At 52.1% G+C, this 20,315-nt stretch overlaps 1 protein-coding gene across 4 annotated transcripts in view; it reads right to left on the reverse strand.

Annotated features, from left to right (window-relative positions):
- Positions 1 to 12,354: 12,354 nt before the first annotated feature.
- RAI2 (retinoic acid induced 2) overlaps positions 12,355 to 20,315 on the reverse strand; it is a 59,361-nt gene continuing 51,400 nt past the window's right edge. For 2 of the 4 annotated variants that reach the window (XM_043569670.1, XM_043569669.1), the window contains exon 2: positions 12,355 to 14,318. In XM_043569670.1, coding sequence (XP_043425605.1) covers positions 12,723 to 14,294 — 1,572 coding nt within the window. In that variant the 5' untranslated portion in view covers positions 14,295 to 14,318 and the 3' untranslated portion in view covers positions 12,355 to 12,722. The remainder of the gene's footprint in view (positions 14,319 to 20,315) is intronic. The other 2 variants (XM_043569671.1, XM_043569672.1) reach the window with 2 other exon arrangements.

Below are 20,315 nucleotides of genomic sequence, written 5' to 3' on the forward strand. Positions count from 1 at the left end.
GCCCCTGGGTCACCTTTGGATGGGATCTCAGGGCCCGTGGGAAGCACTGAAGGGATCGTAAATGGGGGGTGGGTGTCTCACAGCCAGACCAGCATTCCGGACATTCTGGACAGATCATTCTGGCAGCTATTGGGGGTGGGGGTGGGGCGAGCCGTCAGCAGACAGAACCCATCATCCGCTATGCGCAGTGCCCTTGATGGGATCCCGTCCAGGTATTCTCTTTGGAGGCGACTCCAGCATCTCCGTTTCACCTTTTTCCGGGCTGTTCTCAGAGGCGGAGGTGTCCGTCTCAGGATGGCCCGAGTTGTTGGGTGAAACATAGCCAGCAAATAATCAGGCACAGCCACCTTTTTCTTGAAAATGGGGGAAGGAGTTCCGTTCAAGATTGCCCGAGGTCGGGGACCACTGCCAGGAAACATGGGACTGGCGTCACCGCCAGGACAACGGCAAGTGAGGAGAGGTCCCGACTTCTGAGCCTGGTGGACGGCGCGTGGCCACCACGGGCAGGACAAGGTGTCGCTCAGGCCGGAGCAGGGTGGGGGCTCGTTGCCACATGGCTCCCCAGAGCCGGGTCACCACTGGTCACCAGCGCTCCCCGGTGGTTGCCTCCCAGGGGTCTGAGGCCCAGACTCAGCCTGGAAGGCAGGCTGGCTGCGGTCAGACTGGCACAGCGATGGGGAGGTGTCGGCTTTCACCTACCGACTCCTGGCCCGTCTCCTTCCTGTTCTCTGCCCCTCGGAAGCCCCACTCCTCCCTCCACGTCTGTGTCTCTCGCTCTGTCTCCCTGGCTCTCTCTCTCTCCCTCTCTCCCACGCATTTTTTCCCTTCCTTTCTCTCTCTCTCCCTCCCTCCCTCCCTCCCCCCCACACTCTCTCCCAGGCACACTCTGTCTCCCTCGCACACGGACACACACACATCTCGGATGGCAATCGTTAGGCGGGCCTTGGGGGCCCATCCCCCGCGTTGCATAGGTTGTCACGGAGTCGACTAGAAGCCCGCCGAGAACCCCACGCCCCACACGGTCAGCGCTGCTCTGTGAGCATGCTGTACCCTTGTGTCTCGTGGGCAGAGTGGGCCGCGGTCCTCTGGGTCACATGGACAGTACTTCCCAGCTCTCCTTGCCGCACCCTGGGCCTGGCTCGCCGCCTCCTGCTGCACGGAAACCGGGTCGGTAACGTGAACCGGCCGGGGCGACTCGAGAGTCAAAGGCACGGATCCGGTGACCGGCTCCACGCGGCCTACAGAGCGGTGCCCCTCAGCCCGATGCCCGAGAATCCCCCGGAATGGGGCAAGTTCAGCGCCCTGCCTCCCCTGCCCCGCGCCCCGGGAACCTCTGGGCCCCAGGCCTGGGCGCTGGGACTCCTTACAGCTCCCCTGGCGAATCCAGGGGCAGCCCGGGTTAAGGACAGGCACCTCGAGGGGCGACGGGTGGCGGCCCTGGCGCTGCGGGCAAGGGGCCCGCCTCCCCCGAGGCCAGTGGCCCGAGTCAGGGGCTCGCGCTCCCTCGGAGTCCTGGCCGTCTGTCCTTTCCTGTGGCCTTGCGACAGCCCCACCGCCCTTTGCCGCCTGCATTTCTCTCGTCCCCGCGAGGGTCCGGGCAGCCGCTTGGGCTCCGTGCGCTCTGAGCACGTGGCGTCCTCCGGCGTGTCGTTCGGCCTCTCTCCCTGGCTTGGCTGAAGCGAGGTTTTCCTTCCACCACTAAAGGGTGAGGGGGCTCCTTCCTGAAAGCGTGGGCCCCCGAGGATTTTCGGTCTGGATCCTTCCCACGAATGTCCTCGAAGTTGCTCACAGACTAGCTTCTTCCAGAGGACCAAAGTCATTAGCAAGGTGCCTGTGTCCCCACCGCTGTGTGTGCGGGAGCGCCCTGCGGTTGTCGCCGTGGCTGCCGGCAGGAGGCGCTGTCCTCCCAGCAAAGACGGCGTGGGTACAGGGTGGTTTCTCCCCAGTGGGCCAGCGGAGAAGCAGAGGCTGTTCTGACTTTTTAAAAATCCCTTTACTGCAAAGGCTCCTCTCTCTGTGTTGGAGGTCAGGAGCTCTTACACAGGATGAGTGAGGGATTCCTTTTCCACACTGACCTCAAAGACCCTTTCCTGTAGTTATTTCATATACAGTTGCCCCCAATTTGTCTAGTAGCTGTGCTCCTGAGAGGCTTCCCACATGCTAGATCTTGTTTAAAGGGCACACAAGAAACCTCTCTCATCGAAAAAAGGAACTACCGTTATCTCTTGTAAAGCGAATTTATATTTCTAATTTAAATAAAGGTTTATCTGCCGTAGGACATCAGATATTTATAAGAAGAGTTTGATAAAAGGGAGAACCGCTCTATATATTTACCTCAGAGGAAGGCCCCATGGCCTGGCCCACGAGGTTGCCGGCCCCCGGGGCTGCACAGCGACACGGCGTCGCGACACAGCTGCCCCTGGGCCGTGGCCTTCAGCGGACCGAGAGGCCAAGCCGCCAGCTGCCTCTGGACAGAGCTTGTCCCTGGGGCCCATCGGCTACAGGAGCAGGAGGGAATGCGCCCTGGTTCTGGAGGGCCGCGGGCATGTGCCTTATGTCACTGATCCCCACTCCCCACGAGAATGCCACCGAGTCGTGGTTCCACAGATGAGGAATCCAAAAGAGAATCAACTTAAAGAACAGGTATCACTCTGATTCCATGGTCAGACTTGCCTCTGAGGTTTTTTTCTCCACGCCAGTCTCTTCATCTCCTTTTCTTTTAATAATTTTTAAGTGTTTATTTAGTTTTGAGAGGGGGGGAGGGAGGGGCAGAGAGAGGGGAAGAAACAGAATCCAAAGCAGGCTACAAGCTGTCAGCACAGAACCTGACACGGGGCTCGAACTCACAGGTGGCGAGATCATGACCTAAGGCTCAGTCGGGTGCTCAACCGACTGAGCTGCCCAGGCGCCCCTATTCCTCTCCTTTTCTGACTAGTCCCTTCTCCTGGTGATGGGTGAGTGAGCAACCCTCTCTCAGGTCCAGAAGGAAAATGAGATGACATTGAAGATGCTTCAACTATTAGTCAGTAGCCTGGAGGAGGGCATGAAAGTGCTTGGCTAGACACCTACCTTTGTGGAACGAAGTGGAACCTAAAAATATGTCAGCTGCAATTAAAGACTTTATAAAATCAGGAATTTCTGTGACATTTGTTGGCCTTGCTCTCTGTCACTACCCATAAACAAAATGTAACACAAAGAATGTATCAAGCACCCTGTCCTTGGTGCCTCAAATGCATTACCTCGTGTATTTTATTATTCCCATTTTACAGGTGAAGAAGCGGGAACAGAGAGATGAAGTGACTTGCGTGAAGTCACACGGGAGAAAGGAGAAGTGGCAGCTGAATCCAGACTCTGGCTCTAAAGCCAGCGCTTCTAACTTCTATCAAGAGTCCCTAGCCACCTCCTAGCTTAAATTAAATTGAAGGCTCCCTAAATGCCATGCACTGTGCTAGGTGTAAGAGATACAATGAACTTGACCTTGGCCCTAGAGCAGTTTATGGTATGGTGGGATGGACAGACACATGCTTTCAAATGAGTGAGATGGACAAAATGATATATGAGTACACATGTTGCCGTGGGAGGGTAGGAGGCAGCTTATGCTGGAGTAGTCACGGAAACCTTTCTGGAGGACGAGTTATTTTGAGCTAAATCTTGAAGAATTAGCCAGAGGGAGTGTCAGGGCACTGAAGGGTGGACCCACAGAAGCTTATGCTGGGAACTGTTAACCTTCTGTATTCCTGGAGCTTATCCACAGGGGTGAAGGGGAGAGCTCCAGTCACAGAGGTGGTCTGGAGTCTGATCTCAGAAGGCTGGAGATAGGAGGCCTCTTCAGGGCGTAAGGATAAATCCAACACCAGAAGCGTTTACATCCCGGAATGACATGGTAAGATTTGGCTTTTACCAAAACTATTCTGGTGGAAGATAGAAACAAGATTGGAGGCAGTGGCTGAAAATGGAGGCATGGTCCCCACCCAGTTCTGAGGCCATTTTAAAAGTCTAGGCAAGGGGGGCACCTGGGTGGCTCAGCCGGCTGAGCGTCCAACTTCAGCTCAGGTCATGATCTCATGGTTCTTGCGTTCGAGACTCCCATCGGGCTCTGTGCTGACAGTGCGAAGCCTGCTTCAGATCCTGTCCCCCTGTCTCTCTGCCCCTGTTCCGCTTGTGCTCTCTTTGTCTCTCAAAAATAAATAAATGTTGAAAAAAAACTAAAACTCGAGGCAAGGGGTGCCTGGCTGGCTCAGTCAGTGGAGCATGGGACTCTTGTTCCTGGGGTTGTGGGTTCAAGTTCCACACTGGGTGTAGAGATTACTTTTAAAAAAGTGAAATCTTTAAAAGAGAAAAAATAGAAGCATGGGCAAATGATGTTGGTTGGGTCAAGAACAGTAAGTGTGGAGGAAAGGAATGGTGGATTTGGGGAAGATCAAGGAGGCAAAGTGAGCAAGAGGGGATGTGGGAGGTGAAGGAGAGGGCAAGGTCACAGAGACCAGCCTCCCGTTTCTCACTTGGGCAGTGGGGAAGGGGTGGTAGAGGGTGTGCAGCTCAGTTCAGTCCACGGCTGGGGTGAGGAAGGGAGACGCTGCATTAAGTTTTAGGGGTGACGAGTCTGAAGTACCTAGAGGATCGCCCTGTGAAGATGGCAGGTAGGACCTCGGGTGTCTGAGTGTAAAGGGCTGGCGATGGAGAGGAATCAACACAATGAAGATGTTGGCCACCGATAGCAGAGCAGATGGGGGCACAGTGTGAGGGCACGCGGGTGAGGACTGCAGCCACAGAGGGGGGCTGCGTCTGCAGCAGAGAGAGAGAACAGGGTGGAATATCAGCCTCACTGTCCGTAGGGGAAAGGAAGACACACTCGGGAGACAGGAGAGTGTGGCGAGAGGTGCACCAGGAAAGCTAAGAAGGGAGCGGGGTAAAAGCACCCAGGGAGTAGGCGAGATGGGGCCTGAGAGGTGCCATGGCTCCCTGGGTAATTATTGTCACTTATAACATGAAACAGAAGCAGCACTTCTGGATGTTACCAAAGAACAAAAAGAAAGAAAGAGAGGGAGGGAGGGAGGGAGGGAGAAGCAAAGGAAGGGAGGGAGAAACTTCAGTGAGACACTGATTCCAACTTCGTTAATTTGGAAATGTGCAATGGCCCGAAAGGATTCTGCTGGATTTTAACCTTCATGGTGGCAACAAGGGAAGGGTCTGAAGAGTTAATAAATAGGACAGGCAAGTTCTAAGCGAAATGTCTAAAATACAGTGTCCTGTGCATCTGGTACTTGCATAAATCACCAGGATCCAGAATAAGCCCACAGGAGAAGGGCCTGACAGTGGCCGAGTCAAGGGCAGGGGCCACTACAGCCAAGAAGTGATAAATAAGAAAGTAAAGAAGGGACTCTGTGTTTCAGTTCAATTAAGCAACTGTCGAGGCCTTCCTAGCTACTCTGCACTGTGGGCCATGGACGCAGCAGTCACTTCTACGATGTGGGCCCGTCTCAGGGAGCTTCCAACCTAAAGCCCAGAACCTCGCTTGCTCAATTAGATGGGAGGGAGAGGCCTTCCCTAGAGTCTCACTGCCCTGTAGTGGGTTTCAGGGAAGTGTGTGGAGGAAAGGAGCCACAGAGGATCTTTCTAGACAGGACGCTGGGGCTGGGCTTCACAGGGCAGTGACAAGGCACTTGCCAGGGGAGTGGGGACCATCTCGTGTTATGGGCCAGGTTACGGGTGAGAGCCCGTTGGCTAGTGATGGCTGTCCAGGCATGCCCTGCCATCATGGAAGAAAAGAAGGGACATGAAAAGGAAGCAAGGCACCAGTGTGCAGTGTGCACTGGGGACGGGAGAGCAACACAAGCTGGAGACAAATGGCTCTCTCCCCTGGACGCCCCACAGGGCATCATATCATTCCTGCCTAGGCCAGTCACCTGTGGCCAGGACAATGACAGAGTCAAGGAAGGGTTACCCCTGCCAGGTGCTTGATGCATTTTGAAAAGATTCCCATTGAAAACAGTTGCAATAAAACGGTCTCAGGGCTTAAAGAATGAGCCCTCCATTATCTGGCTCTTCTACTGCCTGCCAGGTCGCGTTCCCCCACCCCCTGCCACACAAAGAAAACACACTGTTCTCATCCACCCTCAAGTACCTTAGGAGCACCCATTCACCTACAAATAGTTGATACCCTCTTCACCAATAATGTTATCCCTGTACTAACAAGATTCCCCCATGGACTTCTGCCAGGCAAGACCTTGTTAGCCGGTTTCCATTAGTATGGTACTTGAAATCATAATGCTGCATTAAAAAAGCATCACTTGATAAGAACCAACTTTCTGTTCTGTATGCTGGCCTTGCCTCAAGGAGGACGGGATTCATGAAGGCATTTCAACAGTCTCCACTGCCACCGTGGCCATGTTGGGGACAGATTCCTGCTGCATCCTGTAGTCAGGGGATGAGTCTTTGCTTTGTGAGGATAGTGCTTGGGTCCTTGACCATTTCTCTGGTGCTGGTGCCCAGCCCTCCTTCCAGAGGAGGGAATGATAGTCGGGAACCTGGTCTCCTAATTCTGAGCTCGGAGGTCACTGGACCACATGTGCCCCGAATGTCCCCTCTGCTCATGGAGAAGATGTAAGAGAGAAAATAGGAGAAGGTACACAGCTCTGCTATCCGAAGTCCTGATGGAGAGGGTGCTGTGGGGTGACAGCTGCTGTAGTCACAGGGCCAGGCGGGACTCCAGACCAGAGCGGCTGCTGTTGTGTGATTCTTTTATACACTGGTCTCCTTTGTGTGACTTTGCTTGAAATAAGAGGCTGTGGCCAAATATAGTTTGAACCCTGGGAGAGAAATGGTGAGGACCAAGCTAAAGGCCTGGGAAGGCCTATTCAGGGCAAACCACTTGGAAGAAGGAATCCAAGACTCAGAGAAACGAGACATGGACCGATGATGCTCCCAGCAAAGTTCTGACGGTAAAGAGAAACCTGGGAGAGTCAGATGGGCAGGTTCCAGAGGGAAATGAGGAGGTGTAAGCAGGAAATAACTAATCAAAGATGTCAGGGCCCAATGGGAAGTGGAGATATGTTACCCGAGGTACATAACTGACCAAAGATGGGAAGGAACTAGTTAGCTCTAGGAGGCTTTGCTGGAACCCACAAGCAGTCCCAATTTCGATCTGGGGTTCTTTTATTATTTTTAAAAAGATAACAGCTTTACTGAGATACAATTCACATACCATACAATTCACCCACTTAGATGGTACAATTCAATTTTTTTAGTATATTCACAGAGTTGTACAACCATCACCGCAGTCGATTTTAGAACATTTCCGTCACCTACCTGGAGTTCTTGACTCTACAAAGTAAATGGAGAAACTGGGGAAAGAGCAACCCAGATGACAGAAGGACTACACAGTAGGAGCTCAGAGAGCGCGAGAGGAGATGGGACTCGAGTCCAAGGGAAGGAAGCCGCGGAAAGATCTGGTGTTTAAAGGAGGAGGAGGTTCGGCTTTTGTTTCCATTAAGGACAGGCAAAAGACTAGGCTCAAGTGCATCAAGAAGAATTCACGTAAAACATGAGGAAAAAGTAAAATACACCCAACTTCCTGGCAATGTTTGTAACTTCCTGGGTTAGGCTGCCCTTGCAAATAAGACTGACGAACGGTCATCATAGGGTGAGTTTTGAGTAACGGTTCCTTCGAGTTTCATGGTGTTGGTGAGGCATCCCTTCAGAACTGGCTGAGTTCCAGCCCTTTTTGTGAGGTGTCGTAGATTTGCTGAACCCTGTGTTCTAGGGAGAAGCTTCTAGAGGGCCCTGTTACATGCTGGATGAGTGATGGCCCTTTGCACGAATGAATAGTTTCCAAAGGATAGTTTCCTGGTCAGATCAGGCACGTGGTGGTAAGCCAGAAGATAGGAGTAGGGTACCAGGTACAGATCTCTATCCCGGATCATTTCTTGATTAAATTCTTTCTGCAAAGAGTTTATGAGGTCCTGCTGTGGACCAGGTACAATAAAACAAACCGTGGGGATAAAACAGTGTTTCTCAACCAGGGGTGACTTTGCCCCTCAGGGGACTCTTGGCAATGCCTGCAGACATTTTTGTTGTCGCGACTGGGGCGATGGGGGGCAGGTGGGAGGGGGGCTACTGGCATCTCATGCGAGAGACCAGAGATGCTGCTCAATATCCTACAGTGCCCAGGACAGTGCCCTACAACAGAGAATCATCCGGTCCCAAATGTTAATAGTGCCAAAGTGGAGAAACCTTGAAGTCAAGAAATAAGGTTCAGTTCCTGCTTTCAAAGAATTTGGTCTGTTCATTGTTTCTTACCGTGGCTTGAAATGTGACCCACTGAAAATTTCTGCATTGAAAACACCTCTCAAGTTCCTTATGTGAAGGGATTTTAAATAAAACTGAATTCCCAGAACCATTCGGGACTGACAGCGTGGGGCTATCGATATAAAGAGGTTCATTAAATTCTTACTAATTGACTGGTTCTCAAACCTTCGATTTAAAAAATTATTTAAGCAGAGGGTGGACAGCTTCCAGGTGACTTATCTTTATCAGCAGGGTGAGCCTACACTTTTTGAGTGTATATCTAGAACACAGATGGAAAATAACCTACAAGTTGGGTTAATATAGTAAACCTTAACAGTTCATCTCCTTTAACTTGAACTTGTTCACAATTTCGGCAGGGCATTGCTACAATCTCACTTTGCTTAGAAATCCCTTGGTCTAATAACAGTTTCAGTTGGATTATTTGCAATATTTGGAACTAGTTCTTTCCAGCACTCATATATGCTACTTACTATAAAATCCACCAATACGTTAATTAAAATAAATAGCAATTTATTAAAATGGCACCCTGAGGACCCCAAATATACCCTATTTTGTTTCACTGATGTGGGAGGTCAGTTATTTGACCTGGTGGTAGTGAGCTGTTCTGGAAAATTGCCTTTTTTATTTAATGAGGAGTAAAGTCGGCCAGAATGACCTCTCACGCTTTTTTCCCTGCTGTTAAAGTTTTCAGCTTAGCAGCTTTTGAGTGTGGCTTTTAGAGGTTTGGCATCACCACCCTTCAGCTTGAAATCTCCCTTTACAATTGTACCAGGTGCTCTGGGCATTGCAGTTAACTGGAATGGTCTCGAAAATAATTGAAAAAAAAATCTGTAATTCAGACTCTTCACTAATTCATACTGGGTTTTGCCCCCAAAAGGATCCAAATTCCTGTGGGTTCATTGGGCTTCAAACCCGATATTTAAGAATCATTGCAAAGTACATATTTTAAGTTGTTGATACTTAAAAACTGAAAGCAGAAAACTCTTCTGAGCCTCAATTTCCTCACTCATAAAATGGAATCTAAATCCTTTCCTGCTGTATTAATTATGCTGTTTATGAAGATAATCACTATATTGACATCATCTCTCAGTAATTGGCTACCTTTCCTTCCCTCCTTTCCTCCCTCTCTTCCTCCCTCCCTCCCTCCATCCTTCCTTTCTTCCTTCCTCACTCCCTCCCTCCCTCCCTCCCTCTCTCCTCCCTTCCTCCTTTTGCTTGGAGTTTTCACCATTGCAGATGTACTTTTTCATGCTTAAAGTATGAGAGTTTTGCATTTGAATCTAAACAAATCTTTGATCTCACTTTAGAATTTCCTACTCACTGTGGAGGACTTCCTTGGTTAGGACAGTAACTGGACCGTCTTTAAATCTTTCATTTTTCTCTCTAGTTTTTATTTTACCAGGAGGATCACTACCCCCAAATATGGATTTTTGTAAGTCATTCCAATTTTTTATCATTTCTGAACTGAAGCCAGCCGAAGCCATCGTGACAAGTCCGAGCAAATTATCAACATTCTTGGGGGCTAATTCTATTTCCTAAAAGACTCTGAAAAGCTATTCTGTAGGCTAGTTGACCCAAACATTTTTTTTAGAAGAAATGGGAAATTAAGTCATGAGAAAGAGTCTGATAGAAATCCCGCCGAAACCTTAAACGCGGTTAGCTGGAGACAGTTGTGAGGGGTGGGGAGGTAAGTGACCAAAGCTCTCTGAATCAAGCAGAATAATGATGGGGCCTGAAGTTTGCCAGTGCCCACCCCCCACCCCCCTGTGACCCTTGTGTGGATCACATGCCTCAGACCAGGAATCATGGTTCCAGGCTGATAATTCTTAGATAAAGTTTGTGTTGAAAGGCTGCGAACTTCTGACTCGGGAGGGAGCATGGAACCGAACCACCAGGGGTCCATAGGCTCACCTTGGCCGCAGCAACAAGCCCTTTGGTCTTCTCCTGATTCCCTGGCCTGCAGGTAGCCAAGTGGATTCCAGTTCCCGTCAAAGGCTGGGAAGGGGGGCAAGCAGAGGGTATCACTGCCCCAGTGGCACAAGCCCGGTCCCTAGACAACACCGCGTGTGGCCCTCATAGACCTCAGTGGGCACGTCTCCCCACGCCACAGCGGCCTCTTCCCAAAGCTCCCCCCCCCCAGCCACGAATGACAGGGCCTGGGGCTAAGCGCAGCATGGGTGGGTGGGAGTCCGACCCAGGGTAGGAGACAGCCCGTGCTGACTCAACACCCTGGTTGGCTGTGGAGCCAACAATTCTCACCCAAGCAGCACTGACGTCTTAGGAGAAAGGGGCACTTTGAGACCCATCAAAGAGAGATTTGTGGCTTGAGGTTTATAATGTAATTAGAGGCTGCAAATGCCTTCCTTTCCACCTATATGTCACTCAGCTTTAAGCACTGGCTTCTTCTAAAGGCCAAATTGAGAATCCTGTTCCCTCAAAGCTGGGTAAGCAGCAGGTGTTCCCAGAACACTGTGAACCGGGTCCCCTGCTGGCCGGTGTACAAAGGCGGCCCCCCGGGCTGCAGGGGCAGCAGAGACAACCGTGAACGTGGTGAGAAGAGACATCAGGTAAACGGCAAGTGCAAGCCCCCGGGCACGTTTGTGTTGTTGTAGTTGAGACTAGCACACATGCCATGCTCAGGAAACAGGGCCAGAAACCCACCATGGGCGTAAAAGTGGAAAAAGCCTGCACTGTGTGGAGGCGGAGGGATGGAGTCTGGCGGGTGCCGTTGAACGGGACTAAGCTAGCCTGACGAGCAACGGCTGTGTGGTGATTACCACCACGTCGCACTTTGAAAAATAAATTTTAACGGCATAGGAAAAGAGCAGGAAAAAGAAAAGCCGTTCTGGGTGTTCAGTACAGCACCAGCTGAAATGGTAACCCTATACACAGAGAGCCTGGTAATAAAAGAACAGTCTCGCAACTGCTTTTCCTCCTGTTCATGTTCACGGTAACAGCTGGATACATACTAATTGCAAGAAGTGAAAGAAAGAGCTCTAAGTTTAAAAGCAGGCATGCCATCATCAGTCTGTCGCCAGCACGGTTTCAGACACAAGTGCGATGTGCCGCCTAGCAGATCTAGCTTAAATGTACACTCAAACTGCCTCATTTGCAGGGGCGGCTTTGTGCTGTCGGGGAAGAGCCACGGGCTGTTCCCTTCCTCCAGGTGCCTCGCTTTCGTCCACGGAGAGATGGCTCAGCCAGTGTTTTTCAGCCTCGGCACCAGTGACGTTTGGGCCGGATCATCTGCTGTTGTGGGGGGTCCTGTGCCTGTGAGATGTTCAGCAATGCCCTCCGTCCCTACCCACCAGAGGCCAGGAGCATCCTCCCCAGCTGAGACAACCAAAAGTGTCTCCCGGCATTGCCAGATGTTCCCTGGGGAGGCACCGTCACCCCCAGTTGAGAACCATTGGTCTAAACTAAGGAGGAGCGACTTTCTCTTCCCTTCCCAACCCCACTCCCAAGCATCTCTATCCCAAGCCAGGAATGTTTATGGGGCATCTCCTGATCCACCAGCAAAGGACTTACCTCTCGTTCTGAGGGGTCTTCAGTAATACTTTTGGCTTGCAAGACTTTCAGTCATTCAGAACAATGCTGTTACTGCCTTTGAAAAGAAGGTCCTCTCCAGCTAAATTCTGAGGGGGGGGGGTGGGGAGGAAGCAGGTAAATTTTCCTTTTAGACACATTTGTCGGTTTTGGTCTACAGAAGGCTCAGACACAGAATTCTCCACACCCAGGGTCTATGTCAACTGGAAAGGGCCTCGGGTGCTTGAAACTCACCTCCCCACCTCTTCCTTCTCTGTGCCACATTTTTACAAATGAAGAAAGCAACGTTTAGAGGGGAAAGTGACTGGCTCCAGGCCGTACATATTCCTAGTCTTCTTTTAATGGTGGCATAGGCCAATATAATTCTTCTTTGCCCCATACGCCTGGAGAGCTTAGGTCTCAAAACACAAAGAACTTGTAGCGCTTTACAAGCAACAGTTTTGGCCAAACCACACCAGTTAAGGAATGCAAATTTACAAAATGATAGAATGCTGCAACCAATTAGTGCAAACAAACATTTATTGTGAAATATTCATCCTACCCTTTATTAGGTATTACATCATCAAAGCACTTTGTGGCAATGAAAATAGCTTTTTTACCCCTCTGATTCACCCAATATTCCATTAAAGCTGCAAAAAATGTGCAATCTGCTTGAAAAATAGGTTGCTCTTATTTACTCATTTGTGAAAAGTCAAAAATTAAAAAAGAAAACAATACTAGCTTACAGGGTCTCTAGAGCCAATTCGCCTTCCCGCTTCCCAACTACTCCCCAAAATAATTAACAAAGATAATTTGTTTTAAATGCCTTTTTATAAAACCAATGCACCTTTCCCCATATTATAATCATAAAAATTTTAAAAAGCCATTATTTACTTTCTTGGAAAAAAGGTGGCCAGCCGTTGTTTTTTGATCGGGAGCATGTGTATTTCCTGGGAGTTCACTTTCTTTAACTTTATGCTCCTGTTTTTGACAGGTTTCCTAAGGGGCTCTGTGCTTCCCATGGGCTCTTCTCCTTGGCTATTGATGTCATAGCCCTGAAGCACGGAGTCTTCTCTTTTGAAGGAGAAGTTTTTGGTGGACACGCCCGAGAGGCCTTTGATCTTGCCGCAGAAGATGGCAGGCACGGCGTCTTCCACCGAGACGATAACCTTGGCGGCCTGGGACTCGCTCACGATCTCCATGGGATTTTCAGCCTTGACCTCGCCGCTGGGCTGGACGGGCTGGCCGGGCAGCTGGGCGGGGTTACTGCCGCCCACATGGCTATCCATCACAGCCGAGGCCCCGTGTGCTGTGGCAGGGGCAAAGGGCACTTCCATGCCGCCGGCGTGACCTGGGCTGTCCACCGAGCTGCTGCTGTCATACAGTGTCTCAACGGGAGGCTCAGATTTTCGGTGGGCTGCCAGCGACAGGTCCAGGACCGTATCTTCCTGGCAGATGGGGGGACTGGCTTCGCCAGCCTTAAGCCAGGGCACCGACTTCATGGACAGATCCAGGGCCTCGTTCTCACTCCCCATCTTGATGACCGTGTGGCGGCTAAGCTGGAAGTACTCCCTCGGCTGCAGGATATCGAAGGGCTTCAGTTCCTCCTTCTCCAGAGGGCTAGGGGTGCCTTTGAAGGGGTGTAGGCCGAAGGAAGATGGCGGCTTGGGGAAACCGGAGCTGAGCTTGGATTCGGGACTCTGAGGCACAGGGATGGGGATGGGGATGGGGACGGGCACGGGCAAGGGGACGATCACAGGGTAGGGTACCAGGAGGGTGGCCGGAGGGACCAGCGGGGACAGGGGGGAGTTAAAGGGCTGGGGGGGCACAGGCGCGTATCCAGGAGGAGGCTGACAGGGTGGGGGGCCGAGAGCGCCCTGTGAGGGGAACAAATTCTGGAGCACAGCTTCAAACGGCAACGTGGGCTCCTGTGGCCGGCTGGGGATCCGCAGGTCCAGGAGCTGCGGTCGAGCCTCGGGGTCCTCGGCTCCCTGGAACAGGTTGTTGTGGATAGCACTGGAGGAGCACGGGGCCTCCTGCGGCAGGACCAGAGGGGAGTTGAGGTGCTGGAAGACGTGCTGCTCCAGCACCACCGGCAGCTGCACGGGGCCCTGCGTGGTCATGACATAGGCCGCGTGGCCGTTAGGGTTGAGCTCGGGCGCAGGGCTTCCCTCCACCTGCATGTGAATGGGCATCACCACCGGGCTCTCCCCGAGGCACAGGGGCTGCAGCACAGTGGCCGCCACCTTCAGAGCCATGCCGCCCTGAGACTCGGCTGGGGGGTTCAGGATGGATGGGGCCGGCACGGTCACCAGGGCCTTCTTTACCAGGTCGGTGGAGTTGATGTTCCAGGCCTCAGTGGTGATCAGCTGGGCCATGCCATTCTCCAGTCTGTTATTGGCCAAGGCGGGAGAGGAGTCAGTCATGTCCATGGAGAGGTTCTGGGACTGCAGATCGTCCATCACTCGGCTCTGATGCCACTGGGCCTGCAAGGCAAAATCACAACATGAACCTTCCGTCAGAGACCACTTACAATTGCCTTAAGTGCTCTCTCCACGTCTTTTAAGAGTCTCCATATCTTAGTGAACCACAGAGCACACCCGTCCCTCTATGTACACATACATGCTATAGATATTGCCTAATATATACAAACACACCCAAGTGATCAGCTGTGCATGGAGAGGCCCAATTTAACAGACGACTAAGCTATAAACACAGATGATGTAATGACTAAACAGCCGAGAGAGGTTAAACAGAGTATTTCTAAGCCTAATACTCGGCTTATATGTTTAGTTTTCGCCAAACACAAAGTTCCATTCCACATTGCCGTTGGGACGGTCAAGATAACATGGAGACTTGACTTGCTCACACGCAAGTCTTGACTTACTTTACTTCAAAAACAAAATAAGGTCCTGTCACATTAGAACATTCTAAGGAAGTGGAAACAGGACATCCCACTTACAGAAAGCATCTTAAAAACTCTTTCAAGCAATCGTTCTTCCCGAAGAGGCTCGATGAAAAGAAGAGCAGTGTGTTTTCACAAGGATCGGCACAGTTGTCTCACGGGCTTCCTCTGACCAATGCTATCTCCTTCCCTCCCCATAACAGGCAAACCCTCCCCACGGAGCCAGGTGGAGACAGGATAACTGCACGAATGCTCACAGGGTCCAGTGTCGCTTTCCCTAATCAGCTCCTCTGCGTGACCCGTGACCTCCCCTAACTTTTTCTAGTTGTCAAGAGGGGACGTCGCTGATTCTAGGGCTGGGGAAATGGAACACCTGTTGGAAGCAAACGTCTTCAACGGGGAGATACTCTTCACTGATATCCCTGGCACCCCTGACGGCCTCCTGAGAGGCCCAAGGAACCCAGCACGGGTGCTTCCTGGAGGAAGCAGGGCTGCAGCTGCGATATGACTCTCCATGGAAACGCGTCCATATTTAGCCTCGTTACCATGGAGAAGGCAGGCACCATGTCTAACTCAGGGATCTGTGCAGCCCTGGAGTCTGCTTGGGCTCAATAATAATTCAATAATCCTCAGGCTTGCCGGGCAGGCCTTGGGCAACTCAGATTCTCGACCTCACCTGTTGGAGCTGTTGTAGACTTTAGTCCCACGGTCATCTCGCGTCCTCCTCTCCTCACCCCCAAATTACCAACACACCCTCCACAACCCGTAGGACAGCCCGCCTGGCACACCATAGGAGTAGAAATAAACAAACAAGGCCTCGCTACAGGAAGGCAGCTTTAACAAATGAACAACCGTGTGATATTTCCAGACAATCAAAATGTGTCAAATGCATAGAACAAGGAGTTTCTCTGAAGCAGGAGGAAGGGCAGCAAGCAGAAGGACGCTGTGCACACAACTTTGGGGAGAAGGACTCGCTGGTAATGCCCTCAGCAGGGTGCACAGTGGTGCCTCTGACGGAGGGCTCCACAGCCCAGCACCCTAGGGGCAGGGTGTCCTCTGGAAACCAGGAGGTGACCCAGAGTGCTGGCCAATGATGCCTTTAGGGCAGAGTAGGGAGGCAGCCACGCCAGGGCAGTTGCAGGGGCTTGCCCTAACTGAAGGGTCCTGGTTTTTCCTGAGAGGAATGTTCCCTGATTTAGCCCAGAAAATATCACTTGTTCACTCATTCCTTCATGCACGCATTCATTCATTCACTCATTCAACCCACTGATTGGCTGAGCACCTACTGCACACCAGCACTTTGCTGGGGGCTGGAGATGCTGTTGTGAGCCTGACAGACAAGGTTCCTGCTATAGTGGAGATTACAGTTCAGTGGTGCACACGTCTTTCCACGGACAGAGATTTGCTAGCGTGAGAAGGCATCAAAGTTACGTCAGGAGAGGCATCAACATCAGCAGGACGAAGCTTTGGTGGCCACTTGGTCACGGCCCTGTAAAGGACCTGAGAACCTAGGATCTCCTCCAGAAGGGTCTGCCCTGTCCTTCCCAGTGGCCAAAACTCTCAGGGAGGGGTGAGCAAAGGCTAAAGGGAAGCTGGGGAGGCGCCGGGGAGGACAAGGATGGCAATGGGAAGAGAAGGCACCCACAGCCACCCATCTGAGGTGGCTTCTGATGGCCTTTGAGGTAACTACTGGGAGAGGTCAAGACATGTTCTGTGCCATCTTTGGGCTTCCTGTGAGTTGAAGACTGCTTGCATGTAAGGGGCTGCACCTATCTGCCCTTCTGGACAAGAGAGCCTCCCCTCCCCGGCCCACACTCACCTCTGCCTCCTTTGCACACCCCTGCCCCCTCCCAGGCAGAGAAGGCAGACTTCTCAGGGCTTCTTCCCTCGGCTCTTGGTCCACAACTTAGCTCAGGTGCCAGCTCTCACCTCTTCCTGCCAACCTCACTCCTTTCTTGCCTGGCCCTGGTTCTAGGCCTCCCACTCCCCCAGAACCTTCTGGTTCAGAGTGTGAGGAGGGGACCTCGCCAGGACAGGGGGCCCCTGTTCGTTTCACAGATGGCCAGAGCCAAAACGGACTGGGCATTTACCATGTGCCAGGCCTCTGCCAAGAATGCTCAGAACTTTCCATGCATTACTTCACTTAATCCTCAGAACAACCCTATGAGGAGGGGCCTATAATTATGCCCATTTTGCTGATGAGAAAACTGATTCCATAGGAAGGTTAGGTGACTAGGATAAGGGACACTGATGGTGGGATTCGAGTTCAGGGTTAATCCCAGGCTTCTTTTCCCAGTGGAAGCTGTGAGGGCCACACTCGTTCGTGCGTTTTGTTTCTTGGCAAGAACAGTGCTCTCCAGCCGCCTGTTCAACACCGAGTGCATGTGCCTGCAGAGCTGTGTAAAAGAGGGCACTCGAGCATGAGATTTCTTCAAAGTGGTGGCCAAGTCCTTTCCACAAAATCATCGAACTGTTTGCTTATTCTCTTTTGTCCACCAGGACCCTCCTCTGTCCCTCTCACCGGGGAAGGAGCCGAAGGGTCACCAGAGTTCCTGTCTTTGGGGAGGACAGCCCCCATGGGGCGCCCCATGACTACTTTGGCCAAGTAGTCAGGCAGGTCCACAGCTGTCATGTGGGAGGAGAGGGAAGTGAGATTGGGCCCACGCTTCCATTCCGCTTTGCCCCAGCCCTGCTCCCAGAGCTTTGAGTCCCCAGTGGGAGATCTAAGGGTCTCCCTGTAGCTCATAGGTGCTGAGATGCCCGCCCACCCACCTGACATCTGTCTCAGAAAGGCTGAGGCCGAGGGGATGCAGGCCTTGTTGCCCTGCACTAGAGTTCCTGTCTTCGGGCAGTAGGCCTTGTGAGCACCCCCGGTCACTTCCCTAGAGCCACTGCCCTGCTGAGATGAGGCTGGTATTCGGCTACACGGGCAAAGGAAACAGTAGCCCTACCTTCATCATGCACCCTCTTGCCTCCCAGAAAGGTTCTTCTCTTTTTCTCTTTGCTCCCCTTCCCCTTGTCACTCACCCTGCCGGTGGGTGCCCCAACTCTGGGTCAGCCGCCGGGGGGCCTGAGCACCCCCAGTGCAGGCAGAGTAAGTGGAGCCGCTGTAGGAGCCAGTGCTGGAAGCCCCAGCAATGACCCTCACTCACAACCAGCTTGTAAGATGAGAGTTCACAGGGCAAGTCTCTATCCCTTCCCCAGGATGAGTGAGAAACAAGCTGACTGGAGAGAAGGCAGAGAGCTGTCCTCCCTTCCCCGCTGATTAGCATGGGGCAGCAGGTGTGCCGAGGAACTCTACAAATCAGGAAGTATCCTAGGAGCCACCAACTAATGCTCAAGCTAAAGGGCACGATGGCTTCAGAGGGGACAAGGAATGTTTTGTTCAGGTTTTTCAAAACATCTTCTGCAAATGGGTTTAAATGAGGTTACCCATCGGTCTTGCCTACACCCGTGATGATGGGGGGATTGGGGGAAGGGTATGGGCCAGGTTTGGTAAATGCAGTGTGGCCTGATGGGGAGTGGGCAATTTGGATCTGTGGGTCACTCTCAATCTCTTGGCCCTTGGCCAGCTGCTAGAGCTGGAAGGTTGGGGTCCACCCCAGTATAGGCCATGTGGCCCCCAGCTGGAGACTCTGGGGGAAATGCCTCAGGGCCCAGGGCAAGTGAGGGGGTGAGGAGAGGCTGTCTGGGGCAGTACTTGGGCTCAGCGACCTGTGGGATCACAGAACCGTTATACAGAGCCCTCGTCTAGCTACCGATCTAAGTCGGGGCAGCTTCTCCCTGGGATCTGTGTCTCAGCCTGGAGCCCTCTTGGGCCTCTGTGTCACCCGACCAACTCCTTCCTGCTCTTTTGTCAGACTCTGCGGTTTCCTCCTCTCAGATCTCGTCCCCACCTCACTGGGCTCCCACACAGCACCCCAACTTGCCCTTGTCTAGTCCTGAGCCTTCCCCTCACATTGGGATTGCCTGCTCACTCATTTCTCCAGGAGGGAGGGGCTGCCTCACTGCCGCATCTTTCTATCCGCCTCTGGGGAATGGCAGGTGCTCAGGAAACACTTTCTGAGCGAATGGGTGTCCGAATGAGCGTCTAGGCCTTCCTGAGTCTGGCTTCTCCTGCCCAGCCTCCGGTGCAGGCTCACCGTTTACAGAACCATGGCACGCACATCAAGGCTGGAAGGGGTGGTCAAGGTCACATCTCCATCCCCTTCTTGATTCTACTTACAGATGAGGAAACCGTGACCCAGAAAGTCTGACCCAAATTTTGCCTGCAACCAGTTATTACCAAGGTCACCATGCTCGCACTGGGACAAAAGTAGAGGGTCAGGCCCCACCGGCACCATGGAGGGTAACATGACAGCCACCCACCTTCACCAGTCAGGGGCATGTGAATGAATCCACCCTGGGTTCCGGTGTTTCTCTGATGCACCCAGGAAAAAACCAAAGTGAAGCTTCCTGTGTGCTGTTTTCCTTATAAGGAGGTACATTCTCGAAGAAGCTGACCTGGGGCCTAACTCTGGGACAGTCAGTTAGGGACCAGCACCACATCCGTGCCCCACCAGGTGCCGCTGCAAAAGCCATGCCTGCCTTGCAGGCCTGCTGCCTCCAGAGCACCGCACAAAGCACTCGCATCACCCTACGGGCCTCCTTGCACATTGACATTTTTATAATAAGGATTCGTTTATGGCTTAATTTAAAAAGTGAAAACACTTGAGCGCTCAGATAACTCAGACTATTCTCTGGGTCCTAGAGTCCATCTATTTCCTCATTATGGGCATTTATCACTGAGTCAGTCTCTCTCTCTCTCTCTCTCTCTCTCTCTCTCTCTCTCCCATAGGCCAGTCCCCTCACTCCTAATGCCCTCAGCCATATCGCAAATGATGCCAGGGCCCCCTGAAGAGCCTGCACCAACTCGAACTGAAGGAACTTCAAATGTGGCTGTGAACTCCCCACTGACCCAAGACGGAGTCTCAAGACCAGCTCAGGTCTAGTCTGGTTTCTGAGCAGAGAATTTGGAAAAAACCCTGGAGCACTCCAGGAGTGCCCTTCAGAGGCCCAAATCATCTTCTAGGGAGAGGCTTAATTTTATTTTGTGACTTTAGAGCACTTTTACCACAGAAACAACTACCAAGATGATCACAAGGCCCTGGTCCGCAGAGCCCAGTGGCCCTGAGCAAACCCTTTACGGCTGGGGACCCAGGCACGAGGGGCAGAGATTACCTCATAGCAACTCAAACCTGAGGGGCACGACCTGAGGTCACTGGAAGGCAAGCCCAGCCTCAGGGGAAGTGATCTTAGCGAGCCTGGGCTGCACTGGGCAGACTCCACGCCCGGGCCCCGGCCCTGCCCTTGCTCCTGAGTATGCCCCCTTCAGCCCCAATAGCGGGCAGATGTGACCTGCTCTCCTCTTCCACTGAAATAAGCCTCATCTAGATTTTTCTATCAAGATGAATTTCTTCTTCTACAACATTCATTTAAAAATATATATCTTGATAATTCTCTCAAGATACATGTTGTCCAACTGTAAAATATCGACAGCTTTGATTTTTACGGGGCCTGTAGGCAGTTATCAATTATT

The sequence above is a fragment of the Prionailurus bengalensis genome, chromosome X (assembly GCF_016509475.1).
Source record: "Prionailurus bengalensis isolate Pbe53 chromosome X, Fcat_Pben_1.1_paternal_pri, whole genome shotgun sequence".
NCBI lineage: Eukaryota > Metazoa > Chordata > Mammalia > Carnivora > Felidae > Prionailurus > Prionailurus bengalensis.